Source organism: Natator depressus, chromosome 4 (assembly GCF_965152275.1).
Source record: "Natator depressus isolate rNatDep1 chromosome 4, rNatDep2.hap1, whole genome shotgun sequence".
Taxonomy (NCBI): domain Eukaryota; kingdom Metazoa; phylum Chordata; order Testudines; family Cheloniidae; genus Natator; species Natator depressus.
Genome location: NC_134237.1, coordinates 20,484,972 through 20,505,384, shown reverse-complemented (window position 1 = coordinate 20,505,384; position 20,413 = coordinate 20,484,972). Strand labels below are relative to the sequence as shown.

The 20,413-nt window shown below is 43.7% G+C and overlaps 2 protein-coding genes across 2 annotated transcripts in view; both read left to right on the top strand.

The window, feature by feature from the left end:
* Window positions 1-5,664, top strand: part of LOC141986258 (broad substrate specificity ATP-binding cassette transporter ABCG2-like) — a 36,191-nt gene extending 30,527 nt beyond the window's left edge. Inside the window, exons 15-16 of the mRNA XM_074950571.1 lie at window positions 1,805-1,899; window positions 3,298-5,664. Coding sequence (XP_074806672.1) covers window positions 1,805-1,899; window positions 3,298-3,448 — 246 coding nt within the window. The 3' untranslated portion in view covers window positions 3,449-5,664. The remainder of the gene's footprint in view (window positions 1-1,804; window positions 1,900-3,297) is intronic.
* A 12,098-nt stretch (window positions 5,665-17,762) lies between these two features.
* Window positions 17,763-20,413, top strand: part of LOC141985777 (broad substrate specificity ATP-binding cassette transporter ABCG2-like) — a 34,184-nt gene continuing 31,533 nt past the window's right edge. Inside the window, exons 1-3 of the mRNA XM_074949972.1 lie at window positions 17,763-17,971; window positions 19,053-19,112; window positions 19,702-19,816. Of these exons, the coding sequence (XP_074806073.1) occupies window positions 17,763-17,971; window positions 19,053-19,112; window positions 19,702-19,816 (384 nt within the window). The remainder of the gene's footprint in view (window positions 17,972-19,052; window positions 19,113-19,701; window positions 19,817-20,413) is intronic.

The following is a 20,413-nucleotide window of genomic DNA, read 5'->3' as shown; positions in this document are numbered from 1 at the left end:
TCACGCAATCACAGACATGAGGGTCGTTATCTTAAAGCAAAAAAACTTCAAATCCAGACTCCAGCGAGAAACTGCTGAATTGGAATTCATTTGCAAATTGGATACTATTAATTTGGGCTTGAATAGAGACTGGGAGTGGCTAAGTCATTATGCAAGGTAGCCTATCTCCCCTTGTTTTTTTCCTACAAACCCCCCCCCAAGACGTTCTGGTTAAACTTGGATTATTGCTGTGCACATTGTAAGATGAGCTATTGCCAGCAGGAGAGTGAGTTTGTGTGTGTGGTTTTTGGAGGGGTGTGTGTGTGTGTGTGGGGGGTGAGAACACCTGGATTAGTGCTGGAAATGACCCACCTTGATTATCATGCGCATTATAAAGAGAGGTTTCAAAGAGGGATGGGCTATTACCAGCAGGAGAGTGAGTTTGTATGTGTGTCTGTGGGGGGGGAAGGGTGAGAAAACCTGGATTTGTGCTGGAAATGGCCCTCCTTGATGATCACTTTAGATAAGCTGTTACCAGCAGGAGAGTGGGGTGGGAGGAAGTTTTGTTTCATGGTCCCTGTGTGTATATAATGTCTTCTGCAGTTTCCACGATATGCTATGCATCCGATGAAGTGAGCTGTAGCTCACGAAAGCTCATGCTCAAATAAACTGGTTAGTCTCTAAGGTGCCACAAGTACTCCTTTTCTTTTTTCTTTTTCTTTTTACGAATACAGACTAACACGGCTGTTACTCTGAATACTGAAATTAAAACTTGACATGGCATACTTTAGTCAGGTATAGGGTGACCAGATAGCAAATGTGAAAAAATCGGGACAGGGAATGGGGGTAATAGGCACCTGTATAAGAAAAAGCCTTGAATATCAGGACTGTCCCTATAAAATCAGGACATCTGGTCACCATAGTCAGGTGGCATGAGGAGTTTATGGATACAGCAGCTGAAGGTGGTTGTAAGAGGTAAAAACAACGAGGAGTCCTTGTGACACCTTAGAGACTAACACATTTATTTGGGCATAAGTTTTTGTGGGCTAGAACCTACTTCATCAGATGAACCGTAAGCTTATGCCCAAATAAATGTGTTAGTCTCTAAGGTGCCACAAGGACTCCTCGTTGTTTTTGCTGACACATAATAACACGGCTACCAGTCTGAAACCTGTAAGAGACAAGTGTCTCCTATCTGCAAGTGTTAAGAGATGTGCAGGTATTTAAATAACTATATATATATATATATATATATATATATATATCTCGGTTACAACTATATTAGGATACAGTTTGCATAAAAACACTATATAAAATGAAACAGTATTGTATTACTTAAAAACAAAAGAATTTTTTCATCTTTTAAATATTTGCTTCAATCACACAGAATATTTAGCTTTTTAAAAAAACCTGGAAGTGAATAGGTGGAATCATATAAGCAATTGCAGGAGGTGGACTTCATAAGAGTTGGATCTTTTCCATCTCTAACTACTATGATCTTATTTTTAGGAAGCTGAGTCAGTAATGCAGTTATGGTGGAAAATATGGAGTCTTTTGAAAGTGCTGGGTTAGATAGCTGCTGTATAGATGACCACTGTCATATGGGGTGCTGAATAAACTATATTCTTACATCATGTATACAACTATACTCTTACAACAAAATCAGCTATGACACTATGTTAGAAAAGATGGATTTGTCTGAGATCAGAAGCTATGATGCCATACAATTTTTGAAGATAAATTTGATTTTTAGTAAGTATCTGATCCAGTTGGTTTGTCATCGCTTTAATAGTAATTCAGTTGTTTTTTTCTTTTATCTTAAAAGGCTTTGCAAATTAATGAATTTACTGATCTGAAATTATGCACTGGTATCACTAATACAAGTCAGACTGATATGAACTGCACAGAGGTTAGCCAACCGTAAGTATATGTTTTGCATTAAAATGAATTCCACTACAACACATCTACAAGATTGCAAGGTTTTTTTGAGTGCTAGAGAATTTGATGTGCATTCACCACCTACAGTAGGATTCTTTAAAGTAATATTTATTTAGTATTAAGAAAACAGCATTTTGGTTTGGTTTTTTTTTTGCATTGTATGTGCTAAGATAACATGCTACAGAGGCCATGAGCAAAAGAATCAGTAAAGATATTCATAGCAATATCGATATGCCTTTGCCATTTTGCATTCATTATGTCTGTTAAAACAAAAACCCCACAAAACAGCATCATACGACATGAAAAATAAAATTGAAAAGAAAATGATCTCTTATCTTGGGTACTTATATGATCCCCCGACCATAGTATCTGACCACCTCACAGGCTTTAATGTAGTTATCCTCACAACACCACTGTGGGGAAAGGAAATACTATTATCCCCCATTTTACAGACTGGGGAGGCACAGTGGGTATGTCTACACTGCATCTGGGAACAAGCCTCCCAGCCTGCATCTATAGACTTGTGCTAGTGGGACTCATGCTAGCATGCTAAAATTAGCTGTGTAGACATTGCACCTGGGTCTCCCAAGCATGGGATGGGAGGCTTGAGAGCCTGAACAAGAGTGTCAAAGGAACATCCACACAGCTAGTTTTAGCGGATTAGCGTTAGCTGGGCTTGCGCAAGTCTGTGGACCCAGACTGGAGGGCTCATTCCCAGATGGAGTGTAGACATATCCAGTGAGACTAAGGCCTGGTCTACACTGGGAAATTAGATCGGTATAACTATGTTGCTCAGGGATGTGAAAAAACCACCTTGAGCGAAGCAGTTAAACCAACTTAACCCCCGGTGTAGACAGTGCTAGGTTGATGGGAGAAATCTCCTGTCAACCTAGCTACTGCCCCCTTGGGGAAGTGGAGTACCTATGCCAATGAGAACCTCTCCTGTTGGGGTAGTTAGTGTCTTAACTGAAGTGCTTTGTGGTGCAGCTGCGTCACTGCAGCATTTTAAGTATAGATGCACCCTAAGTGACTTACCCAAAGTCACACACAAAAAAGTCTGTGGCAGAACTGGAAATTGAATTTGGGCTCCTCAGTCCCAGGCTAGCATCTTAACCATTGGACCACCCTTTCTGTGTAGTTTAAATGTGTGTAAAGTGTTGTAATCTTATCTCAAGTCAATCAAGAGGAAAAAATGGAATTTAAATGCTTGGGTTCTGGGGTCAGGAGCTCCTGACGTGAAATGTCTCCATGCATTTTTCTTAAGACTTGACTGCTGCAAAAATGCCTTTGTCGTCATGTGGAATTCCAGTTTAAATGAACATAACATAACAGATGCCTAACAAAGGATTCACTTTTAAAAATCTCTACATATATTTTTAGGTATTGTACTGGAGAAGAATATTTGAAAAGCCAAGGAATTGAGGCAACTTCCTGGGGCCTGTGGCAGAATCATGTGGCTCTTGCATGCATGACAATAATTTTCCTTACAATTTCTTATCTGAAACTGCACTTCATGAAAAAGTTATCTTAAAACAAAAGTGTAAATATACTGTAATTCACATTGTTTGAATAGTTTTATAAGTTAGAAAACTGACTTGATTTTTGTTAATAGTACTCTTTTGTATCTTTTACCTCTTGCCTCAAAATGTAACAAAGTTAACAAAAATCTTCAGCAATACTAAATATTCATTGAAATGCACTTTCTTGAAATTTACAGTATGTCTGAATTTTCTTTATTGTCATGAAATGTACATAAGAGTATTCATCTCATCATCAGACCAATTGTAAAGTCAATTCTTTACTATATGCTATTTGTTAAAATACAGAACAATTATGAAATGGTAATAATTAATGGCTCTATCCACAACAAAAAGGTTCCATGGTTGGACAAATTTTCTTAATTTTGCACATCCAGAGTGATACTCTGACAAAAAAGAAAATCTATTTTTAAGATCTTGGAACACTAATTTTATCTCTCCTATTTCCCTCCTCCACATACATTCCACCACATCGTAGTCATGTTTGCCATGCGCCAGATTTTGCCTGGCCCTTACATGGATGCATAGTTGGTGGTGGTGAGGGGAAGGCTAAGAAGCTGCCTAACCTTTGTGTACTCTGTATAAGAACTAGGAAGAATTGTAGCCCCTGCGGTTAGTTGTGGCATGCTGGGGCGGTCTTATTCCTTGGGGTGCACAGTGCCACAAAAGGACTTGGAGGAGCAGGCAGAGGATGAGGTTATGGCTCTGCCCCACCTCTCGCATCTGTTCACTGGACAGATGTAAAATCGGTTTGCATGGCTTCAGTAATGTGGAAATATGTATTGCTGAATACAAACCTTAACCATCATGCATGGGAAAATGTTCATTAAAATATACATGCCAAATATAATGTATTTTTTGTTTGCACAGTATTTCAGCTAGGAACACAGAAATTACCATACAGCAACAGATCAATAATCTACTTTGATATCCTATTTCCATTGTGAGATTTTTTTAAAGTAATATTTTTTTGGTTATTTTTATTTGTCTTCTGGTTTCTGAGCTCTTTGGGTGAATTTGCTTCATGTTTTCAAGCTTTATTCTGTAACCATATGGGCTAGAAACTTCTTTGAAGTGAGAGCTGAAATTCTCATGTAATCTCTTGATTCCAGCTGTTGAGGGTTTAAGGAAAACACCAAGCATCACCAGACTCATGATCAGATAGTGAGAGCTGGCAACACTGTCTTAATAACATACTATAGCTGTAATATATTAATATGTAGTTTCTACAGGTAAATTAATTCTCACTTTATGTTGCATTTTAAATTTCCTTATGTCAAGTACCTCCTGTTTTTGTGTTATCTGAAGGGGTAGATGGTGTACCCTAAAGATAGTCTACATTCTGTTAATTAATTTATATAACTCTGTTGTATTTATTCTCCTTGAATGGAAGGCTTCTCAGTTCCTGTGCAAGAAATTATCTTTGTTGTCCTTAGGATTTTTTCAGTTGCAATTTTTTTCTGTTGCAGCTATAGTGTGTCTTTTTAATGTGGTGACCAAAAATAAATGTGTTATTCAAAGGACGTACTATCTGGTTATGATGGTATTACAATGCTTTCTGTATTCCACTATCCATCTTAGCAGAGCTTAACATCTTAACATTTTTTCCATTGTTGTACCTCTTCAGTGAGCTGCCTTCATATTTTTCACATGGTAACAATTTAAACTCCATCACTATGTATGTGAAGTTCCCTCCAGTATGCATTACTGCCCTCGTCCATGCTGAATTCTATTTAACATTGTGTGGCCCAATTATTTAAGTGTGTTAGGTCCTTTTGAAATTGCACACAATCCTCTCTAGTCTTGACTAGCTTAAATAATTTTCTGTCAGCCACAAATTTTACTGTCTCAACATTTACGCTCTTCTAGATCATCCATAAATAAACTGATCACCACCAGTCCTGCTACTGACTCATTTTCTCTCTGTGAAATTTGTAATATGAAATAAAATGTGTTAATAAGTTATAAAAGCATGTAAAAAGAACCCAATTCTGCAGCCCTTAGTGTTCAATTGAGGTCAGTAGGGCTGCAGGATTGTGCCCAAATGTACCTGGGAATAGTGTTAGTTTGGTTTTCATTATCACTGATGTGTTCATGTCTTTCTCAATGGTGGACAGAAAAGGTTGTGTCTGGGGCTTGAGAACATACACATTGTCATTAGTGAAGCATCAGTAAAACACTTTTTGAAAAAACTGAAGACCCCTTTTACATGCCCATGGATTGTAATACACTGCAGCATGGTTTCCCCTGAAGTCCTAAAAGCTGGTATCCCACCATTTTTAATTTTCTTTACGGAAATCCTCCCTCCTCTTTATTTTAGGTTACTAGCAAAATAAATCAGGTCAGCTGCAGTTTTAAAATTTCCAAATGTCTCAGACCTTTGTTGTTGACATTAATTCTATTTAAATTTTAGCTACTGCTGTTTCCTAAAGTCATGGGGAGAAACCCAGCTACCATGTGTGAGTTCAAACCATAGTGATATAACAGATAACATAATTACAGTGTATTTTCTACCAAGGCATTTATCAAAAGTATGAAGCCATGTTTCATAACTGATTTTCTTAGCCCAGCTGAAGAATCTGTCCTATCTCGGGGCCTCTTCTTCTGCCCCTTCACCCCCACAAACAGGATACAGTTTTGTGGTGACCTAGAATCCTATTTGCGAGGTCTCTGACTCAAGGAATATTTCCAACACATCTCTGAACAACATACTAACCCACAGAGATCTTCCTACCAACACTACAAAAAGAAGGATTCTGGGTGGACTCCTCCTGAAGGTCGAAACAACAGACTGGACTTCTACATAGAGTGCTTCCGCCGACGTGCACGGGCTGAAATTGTGGAAAAGCAGCATCACTTGCCCCACAACCTCAGCCGTGCAGAACACAATGCCATCCACAGCCTCAGAAACAACTCTGACATCATAATCAAAAAGGCTGACAAAGGAGGTGCTGTCGTCATCATGAATAGGTCGGAATATGAACAAGAGGCTGCTAGGCAGCTCTCCAACACCGCTTTCTACAAGCCATTACCCTCTGACCCCACTGAGGGTTACCAAAAGAAACTACACCATCTGCTCAAGCAACTCCCTGAAAAAGCACAAGAACAAATCCGCACAGACACACCCCTGGAATCCCGACCAGGGGTATTCTATCTGCTACCCAAGATCCATAAACCTGAATATCCTGGATGCCCCATCATCTCAGGCATTGGCACCCTGACAGCAGGATTGTCTGGCTATGTAGACTCCCTCCTCAGGCCCTACGCTACCAGCACTCTCAGCTATCTTCGAGACACCACTGACTTCCTGAGGAAACTACAATCCATCGGTGATCTTCCTGAAAACACCATCCTGGCCACTATGGATGTAGAAGCCCTCTTCACCAACATTCCACACAAAGATGGACTACAAGCCATCAGGAACAGTATCCCCAATAATGTCATGGCAAACCTGGTGGCTGACCTGTGTGACTTTGTCCTCACCCATAACTATTTCACATTTGGGGACAATGTATACCTTCAAATCAGCGGCACTGCTATGGGTACCCGCATGGCCCCACAGTATGCCAACATTTTTATGGCTGACTTAGAACAACGCTTCCTCAGCTCTTGTCCCCTAATGCCCCTACTCTATTTGCGCTACACTGATGACATCTTCATCATCTGGACCCATGGAAAAGAAGCCCTTGAGGAATTCCACCATGATTTCAACAATTTCCATCCCACCATCAACCTCAGCCTGGACCAGTCCATGCAAGAGATCCACTTCCTGGACACTATGGTGCTAATAAGCGATGGTCACATAAACACCACTCTATGATGGAAATCTACTGACCACTATGCTTACCTACATGCCTCCAGCTTTCATCCAGACCAGACCACACCACACGATCCATTGCCTACAGCCAAGCTCTGCGATACAACCGTCTTTGCTCCAACTCCTCAGACAGAGACAAACACCTACAAGGCCTCTATCAAGCACTCTTACAACTACAAAGCTCACCTGCTGAAGTGAAGAAACAGATTGACGGAGCCAGAAGAGTACCCAGAAGTCACCTACTACAGGACAGGCCCAACAAAGAAAATAACAGAACACCACTAGCCATCACCTTCAGCCCCCAACTAAAACCTCTCCAACACATCATCAAGGATCTACAACCTATCCTGAAGGACGATCCATCATTCTCACAGATCTTGGGAGACAGGCCAGTCCTTGCTTACAGACAGCCCCCCAGCAACCACACATCACCTACAAAAACACTAACCCAGGAACCTATCCTTGCAACAAAGCCCGTTGCCAACTGTGTCCACATATCTATTCAGGGGACACCATCATAGGGCCTAATCACATCAGCCACACTATCAGAGGCTCGATCACCTGCACATCTACCAATGTGATATATGTCATCATGTGCTAGCAATGCCCTCTGCCATGTACATTGGCCAAACTGGACAGTCTCTATGTAAAAGAATAAATGGACACAAATCAGACGTCAAGAATTATAACATTCAAAAACCAGTCGGAAAACACTTCAATCTCTTTGGTCACTCGATTACAGACCTAAAAATGGCAATTCTTCAACAAAAAAAAAACTTCAGAAACAGACTCCAACGAGAGACTGCTGAATTGGAATTAATTTGCAAACTGGATACAATTAACTTAGGCTTGAATAAAGACTGGGAGTGAATGGGTTATTACACAAAGTAAAACTATTTCCCCCCCCCCCCCCACACTCTTCCTCAGATGTCCTTGTCAACTGCTGGAAATGGCCCACCTTGATTATCACTACAAAAAGCTTCCCCCCCCCCACCCCCGCTCTCCTGCTGGTAATAGCTCACCTTAAGTGATCACTCTCGTTACAGTGTGTATGGTAACACACATTGTTTCATGTTTTCTGTGTATATAAAATCTCCCCACTGTATTTTCCACTGCATCCATCCAATGAAGTGAGCTGTAGCTCACTAAAGCTTATGCTCAAATAAATTTGTTAATCTAAGGTGCCACAAGTACTCTTTCTTTTTGCGGATACAGACTAACGTGGCTGCTGCTCTGAAACCTGATTTTATAACATAACAGTTTCATATGTTTCATAACACTGTTTCATAACAGTGTCTGATGGATGCTGGTACAATGATGGTTGCTCACTGTTGCACTATCCAATATACGGACATTCTGACTAGCATAGAGATCACACCTGTTTACTTAGTTCAGTCACAACAAGTCATCTCTGGAAAGTACAGTTTTTTAAAAACATATTGTGCATCTATGAATAAGCTGGTTTCTGAATGGTTGAAATTTTATTTTTAACCTTTTTGGGACTTAATGGTCAGTCACACAGCAATGTAAGACTGACACAATTTTCGGGTGGTATAGCTGATTGTTACTTATTCATATTATGTGTGTTTGTTCCATTAATTAAAATATTAAATGTACCTTTTAACGTTCATTGAACTGTTGGGGACACTGGGGCATGGCCACTAGGTAACTCGAGGGGATGGAAGACCACGAGTGTCGATGAAGCCCCCTCGCACTAGGCCCAGGTGTCCTTGGACCCCCTCCCGCCTGGAGGCACTCACAGCAGCTCTGCATACTAGGCCCAGGTGTCCTTGGCCCCCCCTCCCGCCAGGAGGCACTCGCAGCAGCTCTGCGTACTAGGCCCAGGTGTCCTTGGCCCCCCCTCCCGCCAGGAGGCACTCGCAGCAGCTCTGCGTACTAGGCCCAAGTGTCCTTGGCCCCCCTGCCTGGAGGCACACACAGCAGTTATGCTGAGAATCTGCAACAATATGTTGCAGAGTCAGACTGCCTGAAACTAAGCAAGGCCACACAGGGGAGATATGGAAGAACAATGCTGAATAAAGCAGCTTTATGTATAGCTTAATAAATGATACAGAGAACCAGGGAACTAGCTGGGAATTGGATTGGCTGGCTATATGGATACTTGGGGCAGCTAGCTATTGGATAAGTATGCTGGGAAAAAGGATGTATAAAAGCCTGTGTAACTTCCTGCTCTGGGTACAGGATTTGAGATTCAAATCTCCCTGAACCTATTTGAAGCTTCAAATAAACTTTTCTGCTTCTCCACCCCGTTGTGATTATTGGGTGTAGCACACCGGGTAACGAACCAACTCAAGCTGTTGTTCAGCCTCTCGGCACTGGGTGCCGGCAACAGCTTTTGGCGTCCCTGGGTGGGCGACGAGGCTGCAATTTAGCCTTGCCCGGACCCCTCCTGGAGGTCGAGGATTGCGGCAAGAACCGACGCCCAGCGCGCACCGGTGAGTTCATAGGGGGCCTCGGAGGAGACGCGATTTGATCAACCCCGGAGGGCACAACGGTGCAACGCACTCATATAGTGGAGAAGCAGTTGTGGACGGCGGTGAAGAACCGGTCCCTTAGACATGGGGGAGGAGCAGCCGCAGGCCACGGTGAAGAACCGGTCCCTTGGATAAGGTAGGAACCTTTTGCAATCCGGATTGTATGCTCTGTTGGAACCTGGGGACGCCCAGAGTTACCCTGTAGGTATGGGACAGGGACAGAGCTCAGGGGTTAGGGCATGGTGTACGCCCCTAGAGTGCATTCTAGCAAACTGGAAGGTATTTGGTGCGGATCCGGTGACTAAGAGCCAATTAAAACGATTCTGTACAGTTGACTGGCCTCAATATCAACTGGAGGACCAGGAGTGGTGGCCACCAGGGGGGTCAATTAATTACAACACGATCCTCCAATTAGTTTTGTTTTATCAGTAAATGGGTAAATGAAATGAACATTTGTATGCACAAGTGTTTATGGCTTTAAAAAAATAGAATAGAGCTGTAATTCTGCAGAGTTGTAATTTGACTCCGACTGGTTCGGTAGTAGCTAATGTTAGTCCCCAGACCCCCACCCCCACTGTAATGGCAGAGCCGGTGTCCCCTTTGGCCCCCACACCCCCACCTTATAAGGGTAGGATGCCTCGGGTTACAGAGATTGCCCCCTCGGTGGGACTCTATCCTTTGCTTACCGAGACTGTTGTGGCTTGCCCAGGGGCAGACGGACGTCAGGCTACCACTATGCAAGTTTACACCCATGTGCCATTCAATCCAATAGACTTAGCAGCTTTTAAAACACAGGCTGGGGAATTCTCAACAAACCCAAGCAGGTTTATATCAGTCTTTGAGGGGTGCCTCAGTAGTCACAAGCCGGATTGAGACGACTGTAATATCCTCCTAAGAACTCTGTTGTCTGAGGTAAAGGAATCAGGTTACAGCTAAGGCAAGGGGAGCGTCAGCTTTCAAGCAAAAGAAAGGAAGCTATCTGTCAAGTTCCTCTCCAAGTAATTGTAAGTGGCTCAGGGCATTACTGGGTATGGCAGGCTTTTGCAGGATATGGATCCCAGAGTTTGGACTGTGGGCTAAACCCCTGTACGACTGTGTAAAAGGAGCAGATCATGACCCCTTCTATTGGACCCCAGAGGCTGACAGGGCATTTAAAATCCTGAAAAGGAAATTGATGGAAGCCCCGGCTCTGGGCCTGCCGGATCTCTCTAAGCCTTTCAGTTGTATGTACATGAACGAAAGGGGGTGGCCCTAGGAGTACTCACACAGCTGTTAGGAGCATGGAGACGTCCCGTGGCTTATTTTTCTAAGCAATTGGATCAGGTTGGAAAGGGTTGGCCGGCATGTTTACGGGCGGTTGCAGCTACTGCCCTAGTGCTTGAGGAAGCGGAGAAGCTAACATTGGGAGGGGTTATGCAAATCTATACACCCCATATGGTCGGAGACTTATTGGATGCAAAGGGAGGGCTTTGGTTCACCCAGGCTCGGATTGCTCGGTATGAGGCTAAGCTGTTAGAGAACTCTGAAGTCACCTTAAAGCCTTGCCCCTCCCTTAACCCAGCCACTCTCTTGCCAGAAACAGAGGAACAGAAACATGACTGTTTAAAGATCATAGATGCTCAGTACTCCAGCCGTCCGGATTTAAAGGATGTACCCCTCCCAAATGCAGATTATGAGTGGTACACTGATGGTAGCAGTACTGTAATAGATGGACAAAGGAGGGCGGGTTATGCTGTTGTGACCCTCCATGACACTGTGGAAGCTGAAGGTTTGCCTGCTGGGACCTCTGACCAGCTTGCCGAACTAATAGCCCTGACCCGTGCACTTGAACTGTCAAAAGGAAAGCGGGTCAACATTTTTACTGATTCAAAGTATGCTTTTGGTGTGCTGCATGCTCATGCTGGCCTATGGAAGCAAAGGGGAATGCTGACAGCCCAAGGCTCCCCAGTCAAGTACGGGCCCCAAATCCTCCGGCTCCTAGAAGCCGTACAACTTCCCTCGGAAGTGGCGGTGGTACACTGTAAAGCCCATCAAAGGGAGGATCAAGATGTGGCCAGAGGTAATGCCCGGGCAGATAGAGAGGCCAAGCATGCTGCCACCCTGCCATCCCCTCAGACTTAGAACGCCCATATGCATGCCTTTATCCCATCACTAGGGGAGCTTCCAACCCCTCAGTACTCTGGGGAGGAGAGACAGCTAACTGACAAACTCGGTCTCCGGGAAAAGGAGGGATGGCTCCATTCCTCCGAAGGGAAGGTCCTCTTACCAAAGGGCCTAATCCGGCCAGTGCTGCAGAAACTACATCAAACCACTCATGCTGGCAGGGAAGCACTTATCCAACTAATGGGAAAATACTTTATCACTTCCGGACTCCGACCCCTGGCTGCCCAGGTACAAGCAGACTGGTTAGTCTGCCAAAAGAATAACCCCCGACCGGGACATCCTGTGCCACCAGCTGCCCTGGAACCCACTCCGGGCCCTGGACAAGTGTGGCAAATAGACTTTACTGAGTTTCCCCGGACCCAAGGGTTCAAATATCTCCTTGTTATAGTGGATCGGTTCAGCGGATGGCCAGAAGCCTTCCCATGCCGTAATTGCACTGCCAGAACAGTGGCCCTCAAGTTTGTTAAGGAGATCATTCCTCGCTTTGGACTCCCCCTGTGGATGGAATCTGACAACGGGACACACTTCACGTCAAAAATCATTCAAAGCATCTCACATGCCTTACAGATCCCCTGGAAACTCCATACGCCCTGGAGACCGCAAGCCAGTGGTGTAGTGGAGCGTACCAATCAGACCCTTAAATGGCATCTCTCAAAAGTGTGCCAAGAAGCCTCACTGCGATGGCCTGATGCTTTGCCCCTCGTCCTACTCCGTATCGGCGTTCTCCCAAAGGGTAGATTAGGGCTCAGTCCCTTTGAAATTATGTTTGGAAGGGCATGGCCTATGAATGGCACCCCGGTTCTGTCAGGGGAATGGGAGTTGGGTAATGGTTTTTTGTCACAGTATATGTGTTCCCTGTCTGCTGTTCTCTTGTCTCTTCACAGGTATACCAAGGATTCCCAGCCTCTCCCCTTGGACTCTCCCGTCCACTCCTTACAGCCCGGTGACTCTGTGCTTGTTCGCACCTGGAAAGACGAGCCTCTCCAGGAAAAGTGGAAAGGACCCTATACCGTCCTGCTGATCTCCCATACAGCAGCAAAGATCGAGGGACACAAGAACTGGATCTTTCATTCTCGTCTGAAGGCAGTACCCGCCCCCTCGTCAGCAGAACAGTGGACCGTCCAACCTGCTGACTCCTCGTCTAGTGACGATCTCGGGCTAAAGCTACTGTTTAAAAGACACAAATAGCGGGCACCTTAATGCTAAAATGGGCCCACCCAGGTACTGAAGGCCCTGGGTTGGGAAGACTCTGGTGATAATTAATTGGGTAACATTGTTATTCTCTGTATTGGTATTTCCAAACTGTGCATATCGGGAGCATAACTCCTTTGTTTCGCTTGCGCACCATGTTGCTACTTTAACAAACCAGACTGATTGCTGGGTATGTGCTCCGACTCCACTGTCCCCCCAAAACGGGAATGCCCCTTGACATGCTGCCCTTGACCCTAGCAGAATTAGCCGCCACCAAAGAGCAGGAAAGAACGGACTCGCCGTTCTGGAATAAGACCTCTTTACAGCAAGCCACCTATCAGGACCAGGAGTATTCAGTTGCAGTACTCACTGAGGGAGTGTTATGTTTTACCTGAAACCAATCTGATCACTATGGGCGTCCTGTGGGAAAAAGCTCCTGTGTTATTACACGGTGGGCTGATGGGTATTGGATAAAGACCAACAGGGGAGGCCAACAGTGTGGGTATAATGGTTCCTCCCTTTTTAGGAAAACTCTTACAAATAATCTTACCACAAAAAAGGGGTTTGGAAATGTAACTTGCCGTCCAGTTAACATCTCCAATGTAGCAAGCCAATGGTGGGTTTGTAGTGGTCACTATGGCGAGTGTAATTTGAACGGCACAATTAGAAACGCCCCCACTTGTACCCAGTCAGGAGGATGGGATGCCCCCTTAGGGGCATATGAACTATTTGGAAAAGCAGCCTTAAATATCCTAGAAATCCCCTTAAGAAACAGTCCTTACTGGGACCTACAGGGTCACTATTTTGTATATGGCCAAAAGGCTTACAAGGTACTGCCAGCCAACTGGACAGGTAGCTGTTATATAGCTCATGGAGTTCCTCATCTGTCAATAACTGCCACACTGCCCAAAGGAAAGATTAAAAATGCCCGAGACACCTCTGTTGAGTCACGAGAAAAGACCCTGCGGCGACTGACTAAGGCATTGGAGGGCAATATAAAGAATCCCCTCACAACCGAGAAGCTTGTAGGGTGTTCTGTACTGGGAATAGCGCCACTGTTTACCGGACCAGCCATGGCATGCATAGGCCGCTATACTATAAGGCTGCAGATGGTACTTGAGAAGGTGGCCTTAGAGTTAGAGGACTCGGTTAGTGATTTAGGGTCGGCAGTAAAAACATTAAATAAAGAGGTACAGCAGCTCAGGAGTTTTCCCTCCAAAACAGGCTGGCTTTGGACTATCTCTTGGCATCCCAAGGAGGGTTTGTGCCCTCATCGGGCCCCGATGTTGTGTATATGTAAATGATAGCAGTTATGAGATCTGTGAAAAGGTGGTACAGGCTGAGGCCCATGCCTGAGCCGGAGCACAGGTTGCCTATACTGCTCCGAGAGCGATTGGTTGCAAACCTTGTTTTCAGGCTGGAGTTTGTCGTCTTGGCTTGGTGGTTTATTTAGCCTGCTATTGAAACTTCTCTTTCCTGTATTGCTTGTATTACTGGTATTATGCTGTGCAGTATCATGTGTTAGGGCCCTTTTGCAAAAGTTAATACGTCATTCTCTTCAGGGCTATCACAAAGTGCTTATGCAAAGTCCTATTGTAAAGAAATAAGTAGCCCAAGTGAGAAAACTCAGAGCCAAGGTTGTTGAGTGTTCTCAAAGGGGGGAGTTGTTGGGGACACTGGGGCATGGCCACTAGGTAACTCGAGGGGATGGAAGACCACGAGTGTCGATGAAGCCCCCTCACACTAGGCCCAGGTGTCCTTGGACCCCCTCCCGCCTGGAGGCACTCACAGCAGCTCTGCGTACTAGGCCCAGGTGTCCTTGGCCCCCCCTCCCACCTGGAGGCACTCGCAGCAGCTCTGCGTACTAGGCCCAGGTGTCCTTGGCCCCCCCTCCCACCTGGAGGCACTCGCAGCAGCTCTGCGTACTAGGCCCAGGTGTCCTTGGCCCCCCCGCCTGGAGGCACACACAGCAGTTATGCTGAGAATCTGCAACAATATGTTGCAGAGTCAGACTGCCTGAAACTAAGCAAGGCCACACAGGGGAGATATGGAAGAACAATGCTGAATAAAGCAGCTTTATGTATAGCTTAATAAATGATACAGAGAACCAGGGAACTAGCTGGGAATTGGATTGGCTGGCTATATGGATACTTGGGGCAGCTTGCTATTGGATAAGTATGCTGGGAAAAAGGATATATAAAAGCCTGTGTAACTTCCTGCTCTGGGTACAGGATTTGAGATTCAAATCTCCCTGTACCTATTTGAAGCTTCAAATAAACTTTTCTGCTTCTCCACATCGTTGTGATTATTGGGTGTAGCACACCGGGTAACGAACCAACTCAAGCTGTTGTTCAGCCTCTCGGCACTGAGTGCCGGCAACAGAACTGATTTCAATAATACTGTGTACTATTTAATTATGTGTTTCCTTCAGACCTTTCACAAAATAAGCTGTTTTGTGAGAATCTCCATTCAGATATCTGAACTGTACAGTTTATGCAAATGATATATTCCTCTATAACAGAAGCAAACTTGTATGTAACATTGATATTTATTATGCAAAGCTTCTAAAAATCATCTATCATAGTCAAGGTAAATTACCATCAAAGTAGCCAATAGCTCACCAATGCTGTGGCCTTAAAATCAGCAGGTTCCTTAGCAAATGACTATAGGTTTGTACCATGCTCATAAATAGAGCTTTTCTCTGACTGTGCTCTTGATTTCAGTGAATTATTTTCCTAGTCCCTCCTTTGTTGTTAGAGCCAACTACTTACATGCGGTTCTTGAAATTGGCCTCACACATCTACAAATATCCAATATTCTCCCTTTAATATTGCCCTTTATTGCACAGCTTTCCAGGATAACCACATAGCTACCCTTGGCAGAATGTATTTCTCTATATAAAAATACAAGTTCAGTGCATAAGACCGATGTTTATTTTTAAACATTGGAGGGGATTGTCTATTTCCATTTGGTCAGTTGCACAGAAGTGCCCGCACTAGCCACACTCGTGCTCTCTTTCTCAGACGCTTTTATTGAGCGGGGAGGGGGGCAGTGCGCGCAGAAGCGCGGCTTGGCGCGTAGAGCAAGCACCCCCCCCCCCCCCCGCAGTGCACAGGCAGAGAGCAAACAGCTAGGCGCCTGCGTCCCTGGCCGGGCCGTTGAAACATGCGCGCGCTCCCAGTGGCAGTCGCCCGTGGCTTCCGTTAAAGCCGTTACTCGCTGCACGGGTTGGGGGCGGCGAGGGGGGCGCTGCACAGCTGCGCGCGGGGCTGCCCGAGAAGTAAGAACGGGGGGAATGGGCAGGCGCGAGCCTCCCAAGCCAGGAGTCGCGTCCGACCCCATCAGCGCGAACCGAGCCCCCGCCAGCCTACTTTGCCACGTGCCTGCCCGCGCATCCTCCTCGCCTGCTCATTTGCCGCGCAGGCCAGTGCGGGGGGGGGGGGGGTAGGAGACGCTCCGCTGCCGCAGGGAGGGGCGGACTTGAGACCGGGAGCGGAGCGGGGCCGGGATCCAGCAGCAGCTGAAAATCCAAGGAGCACCTACCCCTTGAGCCGTGCACTGTAAGGGTGACGGTAACTGTGCTGCGGGGAGAGGGGTTCAACCTCACACCTACACCCCAACCATATGCAACCCCGCAATCTACACCCCACTCAGACACACGTACACCCCAACCACATACAACCCCCCCACCCCCCACTCAGACACACCTACACCCGGTCTGCACCACAACCATCTATACACCTACACCCCAACCATATACATCCTCCCATCTACACCTCACCCAAACCACATACCTCACCCCACCCATACACACCTAAACTCACCATCTACACCTACATCCCACCCATACACCTATATCTACCCCATGCACATCTAACCCAATCTATACCCCACAAATACATACATCACATGACCCATACACAAAGGCACCCCAATTTACACCTACACCCCACCCATACAACCCCCCCATCTACACCCCAACCACATACAAATATCCTTTCAGAGAAGCTGTAGAGAAAGTAGATAACTCTCAGTCCCTTTATAGAAATGTTTTTAGTTCTCATTTAAAGTAAAGTTAAGCAGTAGTAAATACTGTGCAAAAAATGGTCTGTATGAAAAGCACTTCAGTCAATACAACATTACAAATATAAATATATATTCAAATTAAATAAATCACTGTAAAACAATTGAGTCTTTATAACTCTTGGTTTGGTTGATTTCTTTTTAGTCTCATTACCATTTCTTTACATTGATTTATATAAATCTATAGCCTCCACATGCAAGCGCTTCCTTCAGCTGGAGGAGGTTCCTGCAGGTGGAGGTGAGTCCTGTCTGCCCCGTGCTCTTGGAAGCCCCAATGCTGAGGGCTTATAGCTGCTAGTCCCTGCCAACGGTGCATTCAGTCTTAGTATGCTGTGATTGACTGAAATCTTGCTGTTACTGTATAGTTGATTTTTTTTTAAAAAAGAAGAATCAGTAGGATATGAGAGTGTCATGAATGTTACCATACATGTAGGTTTATCCCACAACAAAACATTATTATATTTCAGCTACTTGTTTCTATTGATTTTATGTGAATGCGCTTATGGTAACTTTTACTATAAGTATTTTTGTTATAAACCACAGAAGCATCCTTCCAGAATGACAGAGAACCAGCCACACAGCAGTATTCAGATATCAGAACCAAGTACCAATGGCTTTCCTTGGAAAAAACTGTCCTCTATAGAAAAGCGAAAGTTTCCTGCAGAAGCCACTGTGACCTTTCACAACATCTGCTACAGAGTGAAAGTGAAGAGTGGCTTTTTATGTTGTCAAAAAGCTGTTACTAAAGAAATTTTGAAAGATATCAAGTACGTATTTAAAAAATATCTAGTGTACGTTAATTTTCTTTTTCATACAACTTAGTCAACAACCTCATGTCAACGTCCATCAGATAGATTCAGGAATGACTGAAGAAATTACTGTAAGAAATACAGTTTTTGAATTCACACTTTGGATGTTAACTTTTGTATTTTATAAAACATAATGTGATATTGATACATTAATACATAAGAGGGTTACAACATCAGTTGTGTGTTATTTAATTTAAACTTAATTCTGTACAAATATATTACTAGTTGGATGCATTATTACTTTTATAAATGTTGTATGATAATTTGAAAAAAAAAGTTAATTATCTGAGCTGGTAGTTTAGAACCCTTATACAGAAGCATTGTTTGCAGCACAGCAAAGAAAAACCTCAGTTCAGTTAGAATTTGTGATTCATATTGAAACTCTGATGTATTTAAAAAAAAAATAGTAGTACTTGTGGCACCTTAAAGACTAACAAATTTATTAGAGCATAAACTTTCGTGAGCTACAGCTCACTTCATCGGATCCATACAGTGGAAAACCTTATGCTCTAATAAATTTGTTAGTCTCTAAGGTGCCACAAGTACTCCTTTTCTTTTTACAGATACAGACTAACACGGCTGCTACTCTGAAACCTGATGTATTTGAGAGTTTGAAAACCAGTTTGCAGGTGCTTAACTCAAGGCCCATCTTAGTTCTGATGGCAAATAGCTGCCTAGTCAGGTTTGTGTGCAAGTCACCAGTTTGTAGGCACAACTGTAAGTTCGTAGGAAAAATGTGTAAATGTCCATACTAAAGTAGGTATGCAATTGGACCTGAACTTCGGGAGAAAAAGAGGAGCTTAATGTGGCTTAAAAAAAAAAAGCCTCTAAAATTGAAATATAATTTTGTATATTTGAAAACTAAAAAATTATAAAAAAAATTTTTTCTAGCAAGTAATTTTATTTCACATAGCTGAGGAACTTCACCAGTTCCCAAAGGATTTTGTTTTTACAACAACAGACAAACAAGGCTTTCAAATTAAATGAATTAGTCTACAAATAAAACAGTGACTTCAGGAAATGTTGCTTTTGTTTGCAGTGGGATTATGAGACCTGGCCTTAATGCAATTTTGGGACCCACTGGCAGTGGCAAATCTTCGTAAGTGTTGAAGCAATGAAAGGACTTATTTTAGGTTATCTGTATTCCTCATGTTGAGAAACCATGCCAGACAGAAAATGTGCCTGCATACTTATAGTACGGATGATTAGGAACACAAGAGCCAAGTGTTCAAAGTGACTTCAACCCAAACTCTTAATTAGTGTGCCCCAAACTGTATCTTTATCACCCAAAAGATAACTCAGATTTCCATGCTCAAAAATAAGGTACCTGGAGTTCAGCTACTTGATTTAGGTGTACAAACAAAATCTGTCATGTAAATCTAAGTTTTGGAAACTTTTCCAGCTGGCATAAATTACAACAGCTCATAGGCTGCTCAAACCTTTGCCAGGGCCAGCAAAAAGGCTCCATAAAAATCACGGAGCCCTAACCCTGACAGTTCCACCTCTGCTTATTGGGTGAGCAGATCTTGTCACAGGAGACAAACTGAGCTTGCATTTCAGCATCAAAATTGCGTGTGCAACACATTTTGTTAACTGGATTTGTATGCCAAATTTATCTTCCACCTACTCCACTGTTCAAAGATTTATTCTTCAGAACCCTTTTGGGAGCCTGATTTTTCTTTTTCTAGGCTATTGGATATCTTAGCTGCAAGGAAAGATCCTCACGGACTCTCTGGAGAGATTTTGATAAATGGAGCTCCTCGGCCTGCCAATTTTAAATGCATCTCTGGATATGTGGTACAGGTAAATGAGCCTGCAGTTACTACCTGCCTTTACTGTTTTAACCTCCCTCCAGAGAGAGAGAGAGACAGACAGACACAATCTGGATTAAAAATAACCATTAATTGATTCATACAGACCCGTGATGAGAATTATGGTATAAAATTTACTGACAAAAGAACCTGATACAAAAATGTAGAAGCCAGTGTAGTGTTTCTTACTCCTTTTCTAGTGTCCCAATTTTTGATGATTTTTTTCCTATTGTAAACGAACACCTCATGTGATGTTCGGTAGTTTTTCCATTTTCTACTACACTTTGGTTATTATATTGGATCACCCTGACTGAATTTCACCTGAATTTGAATTTATTTTCATTGGCCTCAAAGACTACAAGAAGATGTTAAAAACAATGAAATCCTTCTCTTATTTTCAACCCAATTGTTATGTTTTTAATTGTTGCTGAAAATTTGCAGGAAAATGACCTGCAGCTGCTGATTGTTTCAGATGTGTCTCCTTTACATTTATTTCAATATTATTTTTATTACAGTATTGTCTTGAGGTGTCAGTCAGGGTAAGGGTCCAACTGTGTTAACTTTGTACAAAGTTATCTACATTATACAG